At 41.4% G+C, this 17,924-nt stretch overlaps 2 protein-coding genes across 6 annotated transcripts; both read right to left on the bottom strand.

Annotated features, from left to right (window-relative positions):
* Positions 1-1,006: 1,006 nt before the first annotated feature.
* LOC115753649 lies at positions 1,007-14,076 on the bottom strand. Of its 5 annotated transcripts, XM_030692349.2 has the most exons (10): positions 14,042-14,061; positions 6,566-6,652; positions 6,370-6,435; positions 6,159-6,256; positions 6,003-6,040; positions 5,808-5,895; positions 5,501-5,710; positions 5,322-5,387; positions 4,702-4,896; positions 1,007-1,073 (listed from the first exon to the last, which is right to left on the bottom strand). In XM_030692349.2, exons 2-9 carry the CDS (start codon positions 6,624-6,626, stop codon positions 4,726-4,728), a joined length of 798 nt encoding a protein of 265 aa, XP_030548209.1. In that variant the 5' UTR covers positions 6,627-6,652; positions 14,042-14,061; the 3' UTR covers positions 1,007-1,073; positions 4,702-4,725. The 5 variants fall into 5 exon arrangements, with proteins under 5 accessions (XP_030548209.1, XP_048140785.1, XP_030548213.1 ...); XM_048284828.1 differs by lacking the exon at positions 1,007-1,073 and having other exon boundaries at positions 4,406-4,896; positions 6,566-6,653; positions 14,061-14,076; XM_030692353.2 differs by lacking the exon at positions 1,007-1,073 and having other exon boundaries at positions 4,406-4,896.
* Positions 10,519-13,984, bottom strand: LOC115753648 (thermospermine synthase ACAULIS5-like). The gene is made up of 10 exons (XM_030692348.2): positions 12,851-13,984; positions 12,406-12,472; positions 12,221-12,315; positions 12,027-12,129; positions 11,713-11,801; positions 11,480-11,636; positions 11,320-11,395; positions 11,153-11,211; positions 10,925-11,061; positions 10,519-10,822 (listed from the first exon to the last, which is right to left on the bottom strand). The coding sequence occupies exons 1-10, from the start codon at positions 12,991-12,993 to the stop codon at positions 10,744-10,746; spliced, it is 1,005 nt and encodes a 334-aa protein (XP_030548208.1). The 5' UTR covers positions 12,994-13,984; the 3' UTR covers positions 10,519-10,743.
* Positions 14,077-17,924: the final 3,848 nt, after the last annotated feature.

Below are 17,924 nucleotides of genomic sequence, written 5' to 3'. Positions count from 1 at the left end.
AAGAGGTAGAGCAAAATTCAGGGAGAAGAGAGTTAGAGATAGGACTGATAAAAAAAAATTTGTTGCAAATTTATAATTTAATAATTTTAAAATAGAATTTAAAGCAAAGAAAAAAAAAAAAAAACAGTGCATACGGATAGATGCCCCCGGGGAGCTGGGACCACGCCGAAGATACAGATAAGATGGGCATGCGTGTCCTCACTTTGGATTTGGCATAAGAATCCTTCGATTTGATTAAAGTGTTGCTGCTCAAGGACGCAATTAGAGGTCAACCCGAAACCAATTTCATATATATACGACGTCGTCAATCCAGGACGACTTTCGGCAGGTTGCTCACGGCGGCCTGTCCAATCGATTTAATGAACCTTGAGTAGATATCTAAATAAGTAAATTGAATTAAGTGCAAAATATTCACCGTATAAAATGATCCGTCTGTGAAGTTTTTACAACTCCGTTTGTTTTGCGAACATTGATGGTGCGGAAAACAGTTTCCTAACATTCCGGCACCCGGAATCTCTGCTTGCTCGTCTTACTTTAGAAAGAGGGTGCAAAAGCAAGCGGAGCACATTAATAATGCTGCAAAGGATGTTGATGTGCGCCCGATAGTAGTTCAATATGACATTACCGTGTTGGATAGCGATTTGACGCGAACCGCTAACAATATCATTATGATGCGCGTTACGTATATGGCTCGAGAGTAAAAGATAAGCACTTTGATTAGCCCTCGTGTCAAGACTTTTAAAAATTAGAATTTGAAAAAAAATGAAGAAGAAGAAGCAAAAACAGTGAAAGATAAGATGGGCATGCGTGTACTCACTTTGAGAAAGCAATCGTCCGATTTTTAATTAACGTTTTGTTGCTCGAAGACGCCGTCACAGGTCAATCCGAAACTTCTCGAGTTGGTCGGGTCGGACGTTACAGTAAACCGAAACCTTCGTCCTGCATTATTGACCGACGTGGACAGGATAACTCCTTTTTGATATTTATATTGACCAAACTGTTCGCCATTAAGATGACGTATTCGCATTTCGAGGCAACATTGCGTGATTTTGTACGAAGCGAAGCAACCACGGCCGACGAGGTGACTTGGCGCGGACGGCTCACGCTCCGACAGGCGTGACGATGGAGTCGGTCTCGTTTCGGGTAGCGGCGATGATCTGATCGCCGCCACCGGTGGGGTGGACCCAAATCTCCGGGACGACTTTCGGCAGATTCTTCACGGCGTCCAGCACGTAGTCAGCTTCCTTGGTCTTCACAGTTTTCCCAACCTTCAGCACGGAAGCAAAATTAAAACAAAACTATTAAGTAAAAACAAGCTTTTGTCCTAAAATCTCTTCAATACCTGCCCATAATTTTCAAATCGTTCTCATTAGATCATTTCTGGATATCTTACACCAACTCATTGAAATTGCTACGCCAACTGATTTAATGAGCCGTGAGTAGATATCTAAATAAGTAAATTAAAAGAACTACCGGGTATTCGTATATCATATCACTTAGTATGCTTGGCATTATTCTTCTTAAAATGATTTGAGCACTCCAAAACTTTTCGCACATGTAACAACATATTTGTTCACCATGAACTAATTGTCACATGATAAAAGCTGACTATATAAAAAGATCCGTTTATCGAGTTTATGCGGCTCTGCTTGGTTCGTGAATATTGATGGTGCGAAAAATATTTTCCTAAGAATGATTACTTATAGAATATTTTCAATTCCAACAAATTTAAGAGGATGTGACAATCGACGAAAAACTTCATCTTAGGATTGCAAACCCATAGAATTGCTTATGAACTCGGAAATCAAGTAAAATGTGTGCTAAGCTTTGTGGCGGCCAAGTCTATTTCATCGGGACAAACTCATTACCTTTATTATTAGGATTAATATCACGAAAAATTCTAAACTAGTACATTTGTGATAAATTTACCCCAAATTATGTTTTTGACCGTCAAAAATTCAAAACTGGTATACTTGTGACAAATTTACCTCAAATTAGTACATCCGTGATAAATTTACCTTATATTAGTTTTCGTTAAATCTAACCTTCAAATTGCTAAGTTGTGTCCCACTTTGGGATTTTTAACCTCTATTTATCACAGATTTATCAATTTGTGATTTTTCGTGATATTAATTCAATTTAATGGAGGGTAAATTTGTCAGAAATATACCGGTTTAAGGTTTTTCTTGGTAAAAAAAATTAGTTTGGGGGAAGTTTATCACAAAAGTACCACTTTAGGGTTTTTGATGGTAAAAAAATTAGTTTGGGGTAAATTTGTAAAAATGCAGCGGTTTGAGATTTTTCGTAGTAAAAAAAATAATTTGGAATAAATTTGTCACGGGTGTATCGGTTTGAGATTTTCCATGGTATTAACCTTATTATTATATTCGATTTGAACTCGAAGATATGTGAGGAACTATAATCGTGAATGTCCGATTCATAAATAATAGCGAAAAACGAGAGAATCCTTTCAAGATGAGCAACTAAAATTCAGTATCCGCCCATGAAGAGACTATTATTGTCATTGTCGTTGTTGTTACTATTATTATTAAGAAAAAGTCTAATACTAAACTTGTAATTCATATTTAGCCAGACAAATCTTACACAAAAACTTAAACTAATAAATTTGAGTTAGATATGTCTATTAAGCGCTCCTTATCATGTCAATTATCCGACGCAGAACTTTTGTCCCACTAACGCCGCACGTGATAACTATAATGTTTATTTGTTTCTTTATTTTTTTATTTTTGAAAATAGATTTGGAATAGAAATCCGTGTGGTAATGTAATGTAAATGAGAAGTAGAAATTTTCTACTTTTGCTATTTGTGGAACAAAATAAAAAAATTTCTCCTCTCTCTCTCTCACACACACACACACACACACACACACACACACACACACACACACACACACACACACACACACACACACAGAGACAGTCTCCATCTCTCTTGCGTCTCTGTCATCGTCAGCAAGTCGTCGGTTGCCGTTAGTTTGCTGGTCGTTGGTCACCATCCGTCGCCGGTCTCCGTCTAAGGCTCGGCGGCCGGCAAAGGTAGAAATTTTATCTTGTTATCAAATAAATTACCGTTTCGGGAATGTAAATCTTGATGTCGTTGTCAAACACTTTTCTCTGCTGAGAAATTCGCCTAAGAAATAGAAATAGAAATTTAGCCAGAAATAGCTAATCGAAACATAATTGTCATCATCGCGCTCTAACATTCCAAGACAATGCCCCGGAATCTCCACTTCTCGTCTATTTACCCGTAATTGTGGAATCGGAAATATCTGATGTGAACTCGACGTCACGTGATCATCTAATTGTCAAATTTTTTTGTCGCGATTGTCCATCCAATTCAGGAATCAGGACGAATCCGTATGAACCCACGGTGCAAAAGCAATAGGGAGTACACTAATAACGCAACAAGGACGTTGATGTGCGCACGATGATAATGGGATGACGTTTATTATCATATTGGGGGTCGACTCGACGCGAACCGCTAACAATATCGTGTACTATTCATGTTACGTACGACTCGAGTGAAATAGGAATTTGATTAGGATTGGCCGGTGAGTTGCTGATTCCGGACGGTGGCGACTGTCCAGGACTACTCTCGGGAAGCAGGCATCCGCATCAACCCATTTCTCAAAATCAAGTTTCGGTGGGTGATTAATGAGTGTATGTTTTATAATTTGAATGAAAGGGACTCATCTGAGTTATAGCCTAAATAGTATCGACACCAACACGCGATATACCTTCTCAAAAAATAGAAAATTTCGATACGGTGAGATATGTTGTGTATTATATGTATATTTTAAGATATACATGATAAATTATCATGTATATATATAAATAAGATTCTTCTTTTTTTATTCTGCTAGGGATTCACGATTAAAATTTTTTTTTGAGCTGATTAGGTATATTAATTTTAAGATAGATCGGTATATGATTTAAGTATATACTTTTTGATATATTTACATTTAGTCCTCTAATTTATTGAAAATGTTTAAAATTGACTACTTGAGGGTCGAATTGACATGTCGCGATGCTGGATTCGCATGTTGTTGACGTGTTCGAAGCGCCGATCACGTGTCAAATGCTTGACATCTATTGATCACATGTTGATATCCGATATAAGTTCGACACGATACGGAAGCTTTGAGGGTGTTCGTGCTTCTTAGGGCACAACACAACACTTAGCACAACGACCATCGACGCCAAGGTGCACGAGCATGCTGACGCTTGTCCTCTTTGTAATCTTGCCGTCGTGAACATTATTTATTGCAAACCCAACTTTTAAATAATTTAAAGGAAAGAAAAACAACAGTGCATACGGATCGATGCCCTCGGGAGCTGGGATCACGCTGAAGATAAGATTGGCATCGTGTCCTCACTTTGGATTTGGAATAACAAACCTTCGATTTGATTAATGTGTTGTTGCTCAAAGACGCAATCACAGGCCAACCCGAAACTTTTCGAATTGGTCCGACGTTAGAGTAAGCCGAACCTTCGTACCCACACCACGAACATCACGACATCGCTAATGTTCGTGTTGCATTATTGACTGACGTGGACATGATAACTTCTTTTTTTCATTTGCTTCTCCTTTTACATAATTGACATTGACGTATTCACATTTTGAGGGAACATTGCGTGGTTTTGTACAACATGGAGGGAATGGGGGCGGGGTGGCGAGGCAAGGCGAGGCGTTGGTGCGGACGGCTCATGCTCCAACCGGCGTGAGGATGGAGTCGATCTCGTTCCGGGTGCTGCTGATGATGATCTGATCGCCGTCGTCGTTGGGGTCGACCCAAATTTCTGGGACGGCTTTCGGCAGGTTGTTCACGGCGTCCAGCGTGTAGTCGGCTTCCTTGGTCTTCACTGTTTTCCCAACCTTCAGCAGCGAAACGGAATTAAAACCAATTGCCTAGTAAAAAACAAGCTTCCGTCCTAAAATCTCTTCTACACCATCCAACAATTCTCAAATCATTATATCGTAAGACTGTACCAAATATTCATACATCATATCATTTAGTATGCTTGCCATAATTCTTCTTAAAATGATTCGAACACTTCAAAACCTTCTCGCGTACGTAACAACGTAGGCAATCAACATGAACTAATTGTCGCGAGATAAATGCCGTTTATATAGAGGGACCCGTAACATATTCTTAATTACAGGCACAAACTACCTAACTAACGTTTGTTAAATCAATTGGCAAAGTCAGATTTTTCTAACCGTCAAAATAAAAGATGCAATAAATCATCCAATTGGTCGAACGAAAAACAATGTCCTAGCCGGAAAAAAAGTGAATTTACCAGAACGGTACGAAGTCCCACAGCTTTGCCCGCAGCAATGTTCCGGACATTGTCGTCAAGAAACAGCTGCTCAGAACCAAACGAACGCGGGTTTTAGCCAATTATTCTATTCCTTGATCACGAAAAATTAAACGGAAAAACTTGATTAATTGATCAAGAAGATGGAAGTGCGAAATCACCGTGCGACAAGGGTCGACGCTGGTCTCGCGAAGCGTGATCCTCATGGCCTCCGGCGATGGCTTCAGGACCACCGGGAACTCGTCGGGGCGAGCGGACCGGGAGAGGTCGGGGTTCATCGTCTCAAAGCACACGATCTGGTCGAAGCAGTCCTCTAGTCCCAGCCTCTTCAACGCCTTCATCGCGTGTATCCTGTCCGAATTCGTGAAAATCTGCCCAGGAGTGAAAGAACGAAATTTAGGAAACACGAGATTTTTTTCCCAATTATTTGAGGAAATGTACGTTACTTTTTCGGATATTCGGACTTACGATTTTCCTTTGAGGGATGCTGCGTAAGAGATTGCGCAGCTGCGAGTCAGGCTTGATCAAGTGGTACGGCAATCTTCCGTGCACGACACTGCTTGATCGACGAACGATTTGGCTTAGAACATTCAACTTGTATCTCAGAATATTCATAAGACAAGATGAGAGAGAGAGAGAGAGAGAGGGAGAGAGAGGGGTCACCTGTGGTAATCATCGGCGTCGACGTCGTAGCCCAATGCCTGCGAGCGTTACAGAGCAAGACAGAGAAATCATTCAATCAACTGCTCCAAAATTCCACATAAAGTCTGCGAGAATCAGAAATGGCATGAGAGAGAGAGAGAGAGAGAGGTTGATTACTCGCAAGCCGGCGAGAGAGCTGCCGTAAGTTTTGAAGAGCTCGACCCGGAGGCTCGAGGCCTTGTCCGGCGCGAATCCGCATCTCTCCACGAGGAAATCTGTACAAGGGATCAGCAAACACAGAGAGAGAATCAGCCACCATTATTCGCGCGGCACAAAGAGTTCGAAAATGCGGGTTTTCGCGTCCCGGTTGAAAACGACTGGGTCGCACCGTCGATGTTCTTCTTGAGAGCTTCGCCGATTCCGGTCTTGGAAGAGTACAGGGTGTCGTCCAAGTCTGCAAACGGCGAAGGGAATTTGAAAAACACGAAATCGAGCACCGTAAGCGGAAGCCGTTCGCTAATCCAAGAAAAGAATCGCGGGGTTGATTGCAAAAAAATGGGGTCTGATGGTGTGATTGACGTTACCGAAAACGAGGGAGTCGAAGGGGGAAGACGACTCGCGGGCTGACTTGCTGCAGGAATCCATGAACGCTTGCGATCGAGAAGTCGAGGAAGTTGTCTGAATGCGAATGATCACAGACGGTGTCGGAAGACGAAGTGGAGATGGTGGAGACCCAGGGGTATTTATAGAGGGAGAGGGGTATGCGTGTCTGAGTCAGAGTCGCAAAATTCCGGGCACGATCAAAACGAGGTGGGATTGCGAACCGAGTAAGACCGCGGGTCCCACGCGTTTGTGATTATTAAAAAAAAATAAAAAACCAGCACGGTCCAGAAAAAAGAAATAAGAAAAAATAAAAGTAGAGAGTACTAAACACGCTAAAGATGTCCGAACGTGGCTAACCACCTGCAGCGGAGCCCATAGCAATTTCATGGCTATTCCGTAGGAGCCACTGCCAAGAACCTTCGTCTCCTGCTCTTATTAGTAATCATCTACCGTTACATGCATTAAATTAAACGATGACACCTGAGTATTTTATTGATTATCCATCCTTGCTTGAACGAACCCACATCTTGGGCAAGCCCTCACCGGCCATTCCCTCTCTGCCCGGCGATGGCGGGGGGAGGCGACGGCGAGGACTGCAAACCATCGTCGCTTGGTTTCTACCTTCGTCCTTTCTCTCTGTTTTTTTTTTTTATAATCTTAGCTTGTTTTTAATCTGTTTAAATAAAATTTGTATGAGGATTTAGATTTGGACCAAAACGACTTTGTTTTAATCATGTCATCGTCACGTAAAATAGAGAAAATAAAAATAAAAAGTTCACATAAGTATTTTCTGTCGGCGAAATTGGAGAGAGTCAATAGGAGGACTTTATTGCACCAATTTTTGATAATTTCTAGGATTTGGTTGCAATTTTTGCAAGTTTTAGGACTCAATTGCAATTTCGTGATAAATTATAAGACTTTTAGTGCACTTATTCCTATTTTATTTGGGAAAAGTACAAAAAAAAGTCCTAAATCTACTTTGTTGGGAAATTATTAATATGGATGCTGGTCATGATGGACTCAATTGGTACCAACATGAAAGAGTAATGACTAAATTGGTTCAATTGAAAAGTTTATTAAATTGATACCAATGTAATAGGTTTGGAATTTTTTGATACTTTTTTCTAATTTATTTTATATGCATCCTTACTTGAACAAATCCCATATATATATAATCATGTTCTCTCTAAAGGTTTTCAGTGCATCTCTGTCTCTGAACTTATACTTTGCTGAGCTTCCTCTCAGCGAATAAGGCCCAACTCGTCGAGATTTGGAGGCTCGACCTCAGCTATCAAGAGTCCAAATGTAAATGCCTCTCTCTCTACTCTAGATTTGTAGGCATATATGCACCTCTTTGCGTGGCCCTAAGGCTTGAGGTCCAGATCTCAGCGGCCACGGAAGATTTCGAGATTAATGTGACTGGGGCGTGGACACGGGAGCGTGAACATGGAGAGGACGGAACGGCGGGGGCTCGGCCTGAATGTGGCATGACGTGGGATTAGGGGTGTGTATGGTCCGGAACGGTTCGGCCCCTATATAGAATCGGGGACCGAATCGGTAATCCCGGTCCCCAAATTTTCGAGACCACGGATTGGCCCAGGACCGGCTATCCGGTCTGGTCTTGGCCTTGGCCCAATGGGATCGCTAATATCGGCTACTTATAGAAATCTAACCCTTGAAATACAATATGCTTCGATTGCATGTTAATTTACAATTTATATCCCTGGTTGAATAAACAAAACACTCTAGTTCGGTTTGCTCACCATCATAATGAAGGTGTGTTTTCACAGAATGGTAGGCTTAATAATGACATTGGTCTAACCGTTGACACAATAGAGATATATAAAGGACATAATCGAAAAAACCTAATTGGCGAAGACATATTAATAGTAATGTTGTTCACTAAACGAATTCCACATTCAAGCGGTGTGTAGAAATAAAATACATGACTACTCATTGAAATGAACACACCAGCATATACTCACCACACAATGCACTAGAAAAGACCATAATAAATAGGATAGAATGCATTCATAACATTGGGGGGCTGTTTGAGTTTCAAAAATGTACAACCTAACAATGGAAATGGCTCGAGAAATGAATATTGGAAACAAAGGAAAGCTTCAATTTTTGAATTGCATATATCTAAATATATAAATAATTATATATATTATGGGTGGGCCGGTCCCATTCACCTGGAATCAAGGATCGGACCACCCGGTCATCGGTCTCATTTATTGGGATCGGGGACTGGACCGTCCCTTTCAAGGATCGGACCAACCCGCTTGGTCTAGTCCAATTTGCTCACCACTACATGGGATGGCATGGCCTGAAGGAATGGTGATGGCTCGGGTTGGGGAAGGCGTGACTTCTTCACCACATATACTCTGTGTGTGTGAGAGAGAGAGAGAGAGAGAGAGAGAGAGGTTGAGAATTTGCCTTCTATAGCTTATCATGTGCAGTCACATTGCAAAAATTGGAACTTGAGGGAGGTTGAGAATTTGCCTTCTATAGCTTATCATGTGCAGTCACATTGCAAAAATTGGAACTTGAGGGCAACTTGCCACAATCTCAAAAACTTAGGCGGCAAAATGTAATTCCCCCACTTAGGTGTGGATGATTAACTAAGGGGTAACAGTTCTTGGGTGGGTCCATCTTGAATTTTTTTTGGGCTTATGAGGTCACGAATCCAATGAATTGGAACTCAACACTCTTCACGTGTATTAAATTAATGTCATACCATAAAACCATTTTTCTATTTTCAATTGGATGGTAACATGGATGTGCTTTCGCATTGAAAAGCCCGTGATATTTGGATTTTAGGGATGGAGATTCCGTTTGGCTCTCCGACGGAGCCAAAACTGGCTGCACAACTCTCTCTCCCTTGACAGCCACGACGACCTCATATTAAGGTCGCCACGGTTGTCGCCACCTTGCCACGGCCGTCACAACCTCAAATAATGCAACGCCGATCCGTGGTTGCTGTGGCGGCCTAAGGAGAGATAGAGAGTAGCGTAGTAGAGGTGACGACGTAAATAGAGGCGGCGTGCAACGATTCATTGGGTGCCGTTGCTTGTCGTTGGCGACAGAGTCTCTTAGGAGAGGAGGCAGCGACTGCCTCGGTGGCGGATGCGTCACCGGTAAGTAGCTGGTCTAGGTTTTGGTAGTTTGGATTTTGGGCCCTTTTGGACGGTGATTTTGTAAATGAAGTCACAATGGTAACTCATGTGAAGCTGCCGAGTGTTGTCTAAATTCGAAAACTGAAGGTGCAAAAAAGTCGAAGATGTAAAATGACTAGGGAAAAGTATTTTCGCTTAACAATTTAATAGCAGTTTGGAGAAAGTAAAGACTTTGAATTTAGTCCTTTGTGGGCCAAAGTACTGTATGGACCACGGTCAATGGACCATGTCCGATCATAAGAGCATTCATTTCAATGAGACTCAAGTGCCGAACACATGATCAATAATTGTAATTGACCCAATTCATGTGACTACATACACCAACAAGTCCGACCTCTCAAAAGAAGCCATATCCATGCTCTTTCACTAGGCGTGCAAATAGAGTGACAGATTGTGACGGTCGTGACAGACCATGCTAGCCCATAATTATGGGGACGACATAGCTAAAGTATAGTTGATGATCGTGATGAAAAAGAGAGAAACGTAATATTGTCCAAATTGTTCATTCCTTTTTTCGGTTGGACAAACTAACATGATATTAATCCTTGAAAAGCGACATGATTTATTTTGCATTTACTGCTCCTACGCTTTGACCAAACACCTCGGTATGCCATCAAAGATTTGATCCTCACTTTCGGATTAGTATAGTGGACCGGACACCAGGAAAAGAAAAGGGATGTCTTTTGATTAAATTCTAGAAAGGACCAGGTGAACTTTTCACATATGGAGAGAGAGAGAGAGAGAGAGAGAGAGACCTAGGACAACCCATCATCATCCTTTTGCCATTATACGAAAGCTTCAAAGTGAGCCAAAAGCAGAGATTACATAAGAAAGACATACAACACCAGAAGCTACAACCAAGAACCCATAAAAGGTAAAAAGAAAGAAAGAAAGAAAGTTTAAAATGACTGTAATTTCCACTTGCGAGCTTTTCTGTGTTACTTGTGTTCTTTGGGGGGCTCCCTTCATTTCAGTTTCTTTCAATCTTGATTTTGTCTGCCATGGCCATATATGAACCTTGCTGCTCCTTCAGTGTACACTTGAGTCTCATTCTCCAATCTGTCCAATCAATCAATGCACAAATTCAAGATTAGTTCCTTTACCAAACAAGCGCAATCTCGATGAGTCGGTTGGCATGGTATATGTCTTCGCTTGACTTACGATGTCCGGACAGCTTTGCTCAGGGTCGAGGCCGAGGCGAACGTCTTCCCGTCGAGGTATCGGTTTTCTCCTTTGATCCTCTGCTTCATTCTGAGGTCGAACTCTTCAGCGCTCAAGCAGAATGGCACATCCGATGCCTGTCGTTTCGAACAATCTTAAACTTAGAGACAATTCAATTTGCAAAGTTTAAAGTTCTTGTTAACGGTTTGAGTCTAGTTTGAGACATACCATGACCCAACCCCATGTATCAGCAAATGAGGGAATGTGAGCTGAATAGGGCACAACATCTGCATTTAGCATCAGAGAAGAAGATCATTTCTCTACGCTTTTCTCTTAGGTAATAGACGATTTAAGAAGAGTGAACTATACGAGATTATTTTCCCTAAGGTTCTTACATTTGAAGACCTGCTTCAAAGTGTTGTAAATGCAAGAGAACACTTCAGTGTGGCTGAAAATCCCAGCCGGCCCCGCCTGCGCACATCGCAGCGATCTGGTTATCTCTCTCTCTCTCATGTGCAAATGGACATAAGCTTGCATACACAAGCACACACTAACCTGGGTGACGAAAATGCCATTGCGAGTGAGCCGGGGTTTCACCGTGTACTCGTAGAACGATTTAGTGTAGAGCTTATAGCAAGGGCCTCCCTCTATGGGGTCGGCGAGGTCGCCTATGATCACATCGAAGCACTCTTTCCGGCTTTCTAGCTCGGCCCTGACAAGAAACAAGCCATAAATAGGATCGGTTCTGCCATTAATTCGATTAAAACGTGATTAATCTAGATTCGTACCTCGCGTCATTGATGATCAGCTCAAGTCTAGGGTCACAGAATGCCTCCCTATTGACTACTAAGTATGACCTGCAGAAGTCCACCACTTCCTGCTCAAAAGTTTTCAGCGAAAGATGAGTAATTCGGCAATTTCATCGTAGCCAACTCAACCCGTTCATTATCCACAACGCAAAATAACCATTCAGTCGTTATATAAGAAATCATGCGCAAGTGAAACTGCTACTCTGCTTTTTGTGTAGTTAAGCGATTCCTATCGGTACAGGAGCAACGCCGAATAGTGTTCTGACTTCATTTTACTAAGTTTTAGTGGTTACCTCATCAATGTCGCACATAGAAACTTTCTCTACAGTTCTGTGTCTTAGGATCTCTCTTGCTGTGGAACCTTCACCGCCACCCATGATGAACAGAGTCTTTGGGCTGAACATGAAAGTTAAAAAAATTAGAACCTTAATTAGTAGAAACTATCAGAATAAAAGAACAAAAACGAAGGGAAAAGAAACTAATTTACTTTGGATGATAAAGAAGAGCAGGATGAACCAGAGATTCATGATAGATGAACTCATCTGTCTCTGCACTTTGAAGCTTCCCATCAATCACCAGAGCCTAGAGCAAAAAAATAAAAATGCAGCACATGCTTGATAAACAGCCACAAAAAGATGAAGAAGCATACACATAAGTTCATTCTGAATTAACCTTTCCAAATGGTTTAGTGTCCAACAGTGCAATATCCTGGAACTGAGAAGCTCCTGTATGCAAGATGCTGCAATCATGAACCGAGCAAAGAACAGAAGAAACATATTAGTTTTCTATAAAAGATGTCCTGAAGGTGGGGCAATTAAGATACTGTCGCCTGTCTGCCTTTACCATGACCATGATCTCTGTTTTTGAATCAGAGTGTACATAAACATTATCACGAAGATTAGCTCCTCCTTTTCTCTGGATAAGAAGAAAAGGGTCGTTTTTTTCTTGTACCATATTGTCAAATTATCTTAAGTTCTAAAAGTCAAATGGAAATGAGCTTCATTTCAAGGAAAGGCAGGTGGGTTTGTCTGTTAATGTCGGCCTCAGCGGCTGAAATTGATGAATGGTTTATGTTCTCATACTTAACCAAAAACACAAATAAAAATATGTACGGTACCTATTGAGGGCAAAGCACCATCTCAAGTTCTCTTCAATCTCTTCTTCATACCAGCAGCTCTTCCTATAGCCATTAAGAGAATGGTTCTTACCGTTGACACCATTGCCATTGCTAATCCCATCAGAAACAGAGATGTCGCCCATTGATTTCTGTATGCGTTCTTGAGCAGATAACTTCACTTAGCTAACTCACACCAGAGATAGAGATAGAGAAAGAGAGAGGGGGTGTTTATGTTGAAGGATTGCATGAGAGGGGGGCTCAGTATAAGAAGAGATGGGGGTGGCATGGGAAAATCAAAAAGGGTAATGATTAGGTTGGGGCAAAGGAAGAAGAAGAAAATCTTTCGAAATGGGTGCGCTTTTGGGTGCGCAGAGAGACAGTGTGGGCGAATTCTAAGGATGATTTGCCCCGCATGATCACATCACAATCTCTCTCTCTTTTTTGACATGGAGTGCTCTAAGCCATTTGACAATTGGAAGCCACAAAGCAAATATCCCTGTGCAATGATCTTGCCATGCTGGTCCCTCGGGAATCAATCCCCCCTCGTAATCCATACATTGTTATAATTAAAAATCCAACGTTATCATAACTCCCCAGAAGATTAAAATGACACAGAGTCGCATGGAAATCAACAGTCGTTGGTTCCATTAAGCTCCTCGTTGGGGGAAATAACAAGGATGGAGCTCTGAAAGAAACTACCCTTAAGATCAGTTGATACAAATGAATCGGATTCTACAGGAGGAGATAGTTTCAGATCAGCATAAAAAAAAAACCACAAGAAAGACCAGAAAGAGGAGCAGAGAGGTGTACACATCTTAAGTGTGTGTATATCCCAAGCACTTAAAAGACTGCTAAGATCTGGACCCACCACACGTATCTGTCTAGGGCTTGCAAGGTTTTCGAAGATCCTTGTAGAAAAGCCCATGTTGAGAAAAGAATTTCATTTCTTTTTGCACGTTATGTATGTAACTCGGAGAGGGATAGAGGGAGCACGAGGTGATGATGGCGAGTGAGTGCACTGTTCTTTCTGTTGTGTGAGTGTGTGTAATGGGAGGGGTCATTAGAAAGAAAACAGAGGATAGAAAAAGAAGAAAAACAGAGGATACAAAGATGATGATTGAGGGAAGGGTGAGAGACCGTCACCGAAATTTCTGGGGTTTTTTTCTCCCCCTGTTCTGAGAAATGTGCATGGGAGAGAGAGAGAGAGAGAGAGAGAGAGAGAGAGAGGCGTGCGATGAGAATCATCATCATCATCCTCCATAATATTCGCTTCTTGGGTTTAAAGATGGAAGGCGTGCTGTGCCTGCCGCACTCATCATCCCCATCACGATCCTCATTCCTCTCAACGCGACGAAGATTCTAAAATATGAAAACTACCCATTTGGAAAAAAACAAGGAACGAAAACCCACTTTACCTTTCTCATGTGAATCTGAGAATCGAGTCGAAAAAGGATTGGAGATTAGTGAAAAACTGTGCGGTAAAAGTCTTGATGTTCTGTCGTCTTCACTAAGATTGATTGCTTCAGCGACTCTTCGAGCATCGATTACGCATCTAAAGCAACTCGACCGATCATGGTTAAGTGGGAAATTGTGAGTTTTTTTCACACATAAAAAGGTTCCGAGCTCGTTTGCCTACAGGCTTATAAAGAAAGGCAATGTTTCGATACATGCCATCGATCTTATTCGAGACTCGTTAGGGCACATTGAGATAAGTTAGCTATAGGAGATATGAACAGTAGATCCTTAGTTGAGTGCTCGATTTTGCAATTTACTCACCTTGTGGATTAATCATGCGATCGAGGTGCTTACTACGTCGTCTCCTTGACCATCAAGTGATCGAGCGAGGAGGAAGAATAGTGACGAAATCATGATGATCAAACCAACGAGCGCGAGATGTTACGATCTTAGTAGTGTCATATAATTTGTTTTTCATGTTTTGATACGAGATTGTTGAAACATCTCAATCCTTGATAGTTGGTGAACGGAGAATGAAGGCACGGTTCAAGTTCAAAATATGAGACGGAACAAAAAGAAACAAGATGTCGTCTAGGACATGCTACTAATCTCTCGTGAGCACAAAAGATGTAATTCACTTTTTGATAGGAGATTGTGAAACATCTCAATCCTTCGTTGTCGGTGAATGAAGAATGAAGGCACGATTCAAGCTCAGAAAATGAGATGAAACGTAAAGAAACAAAATGTCGATTAGGACATGCTACTGAGTCTCCGGTGAACACAAAAGATCCGGACAATCTCCGGCGAGCATACACTAGGTCCCCCGTACATCATGATCCACCACGTGTCCAGATCTCAGCTCGTCTCCTCAAGCTGTGATATGAGAGCGGCATCAGCATGATGTGAGGTTGTTCCGGACAAGAAGATAGACATGGGGTCCATCTTGATAGGATTGTGTTCTTGCTCATGCAAGGGACGCATAATACAAGAACATCACCAAAGCCTTTTCGGATTTCGAATGGGAAGATTGTGAATTGTCTACGAATTATCATTATTCGTTTCGGCTAGGGAGGATGTGAGATTATGAATTTGTCCACCCCTTGTTTTGGCAAAGTCATGATGACACCCAAAGGCCCGAAACATCCTTTTTGCTTGCTCTCCTCAGAATTCAACGTTAAGAAGATTAATTTCACACTTGGCGAGAGATTTTGGCTACATGATCAGAAAGCACTAGCAAAAATGGTTCACTAACCCGGTTCGGTTTTCGGCATGTCACTGCTAAATTAACAAGAGAGAGAACGATCATACAGGTGTAATCACTCGTAACCCCGTCCCCTAATTTACGAAGACGGTGTTTGTTTAAGTGAAGATACTTGACAAAAGGCTTATCAAAAAGCATTTTGTTAGACCTCATTTTATTATTACGAGCGACGAAATATTTCGTTGTTAAAGAGTACTTATTATTGAGATATACACGTGAGTTGTGTTAGAGCATCGGAGAACCGATGTGATGTTGAGTAGTTAATATATTCAAGTTGGCCCATAACTCAATGGCTTAAGCTTTTTAGTGAAAGTGATCAAAGTGGATATGTTGACGAGCTCGAACTTGAGCTACCTCTTGGTGATCTTTCCAAGAAAAAGGTATCGAATTTCTACTGGCACATTCTTAACAAATGGTATCAGAGTCGATGATAAAATGATGGAGCCCCAGTCTCTCAACGACAGACTTCATGTTCGGTTTGAAGAAAGAGACTACGGATGAAGCTGAACGTTGATGGAGATTCGAGCTGAGATATCTTGATGTAGAAGGACACCTCGATTAAGGGAAGCAGACTTAATACTAAACTCACTCACGAGAGGGAGTCGGTGTTAGAGAAGTCCCACATCGAAGAATTGGTGTGGTGTTGAGCATTTAATATATCCAAGTTAACTCATAACTCATTGATTTAATTTTTTGAGTGAATGTGGACCTTTGCTGGCGCACTCCCAACAAATGACATTAGCGTCGATGGTTGAGGTTTCGGGCAAATGGACGTTGTAGTGTAGCAACTTGGGCTCTTAGGGCTGAAGTTGGGCGTTGATGGAAATTCAACTTAAGATAAGCTGATACAGAAGAATACCTGAATTAAGATGGAGCATGGCTAACATTGAGCTCATACGTGAGGGGGAGAATATTAGGATGCACATATGAGTAAGTTGTGTTAGAGAAATCCTATATCGGAGAATGACATAAGCTTTTGATATCCAACTGGATATGTTGATGGACTCGGACTTGGGCTCGCTCTTAGTGATCTCCCCAATAGAAATGAATCGGGTTTCTGCTAGCGTGCTCCCGAAAAATTATACCAGTTAAAATATAATTTAAAATAACATAATCGGAAGAACACACTAAGGAATTTGTTATTGAAATTCACCCAAACTTGGGAATCATCTTCACGTAGAGGCACTCTGCAAATTCACTAGACTTCGAAGAAAGTAAGAATACAATTAATGATCTTTTCACAAGATCGGGTACAATGAGATTGAGAACACTTATAAAGCCTTTATGGGCCTCTCTTTCTCTCCATTTGCTATTTTACGTATCTTTTTTGGCTATTGATGGCTATTCCCTCTACATCGTTAATATATGAGGTATATCTTTTAATCTAAAAGAAAAAAGAAGAGAAAAGGCAAAACAAAAGCTCTTAAAAGTAATTTTAGCTTCACTCGCCTATAATCTCCCACTTGAAGACAATTATACCCGATGCTCCAAGCAACTGGTGACGTCCCTAGGACCTGCCCCGTTATTCTTTAGTTTTAAAACGTCTAATTTGTTAAAGCATAATTTTCCAAGGGCCTCTCTCTCTCTCTCTCTCTCTCTCATAGAGTTGCTTAAGAACCGTTAGGCTTTAGTTTCATTGACTCATCTACTTGAGATATTAAGTTTCGATTTAGTATAATCCTTATTTTCTGCCAACCTTTATTCTTAAATGTAAGGGTCTTACTACCCCATCTAAATAGCAGACATAGCAGCTTCCAAGACATTTACAAACCTTCTTATTATTACATAGAGGTGGGCAACTATTTCATTACCACAACTTCTAGAACTCTTCGTACAACACCTAGCTTTCCTATTCTATTTCACAACTCAAAATCTCGGAAAGCTATACATGTTAAAAGTTCTCAAGTACCCATAGCACTTTACCTCCCAACCTATCTTACACACCAAAAATTGTTAGAGGCTATCCGACCATTCACTCCTATCCGACCATTCACTCATTTTACTAGTTCGCTAGAAACCACTATTCATCAGAAAATAGGTTGGCCCTATTTCTTCAGCAGGCTCCATTTCAAGACGTTACTCTACCTTGGGACCCCATTGGGCCATGGATATTAAGGTTTCGTAGGGGTCCTCTTGTCATGCCTTATAACATTTGTTCATGCCATGAAACGAACTCAATGGGTATTTGGTGTGCCAGTCCCACATCGATTCACGTGGTGGCAATGATATGGATGTATGTGATGCCGGTTTCCACATCAATAACAGTTTGACGAAGGTGAGTCACACAAGCGGGGTACCCAAATAGTGAATCTCGTGGAAACTCCATTTTCTTTCTTGAAAAATAATGGGGTGAGCGAC

The sequence above is a fragment of the Rhodamnia argentea genome, chromosome 1, assembly GCF_020921035.1.
Source record: "Rhodamnia argentea isolate NSW1041297 chromosome 1, ASM2092103v1, whole genome shotgun sequence".
Lineage (NCBI taxonomy): Eukaryota > Viridiplantae > Streptophyta > Magnoliopsida > Myrtales > Myrtaceae > Rhodamnia > Rhodamnia argentea.
The sequence above is the reverse complement of the archived record's forward strand: the minus strand, read 5'-3'. Positions and strand labels throughout refer to the sequence as shown.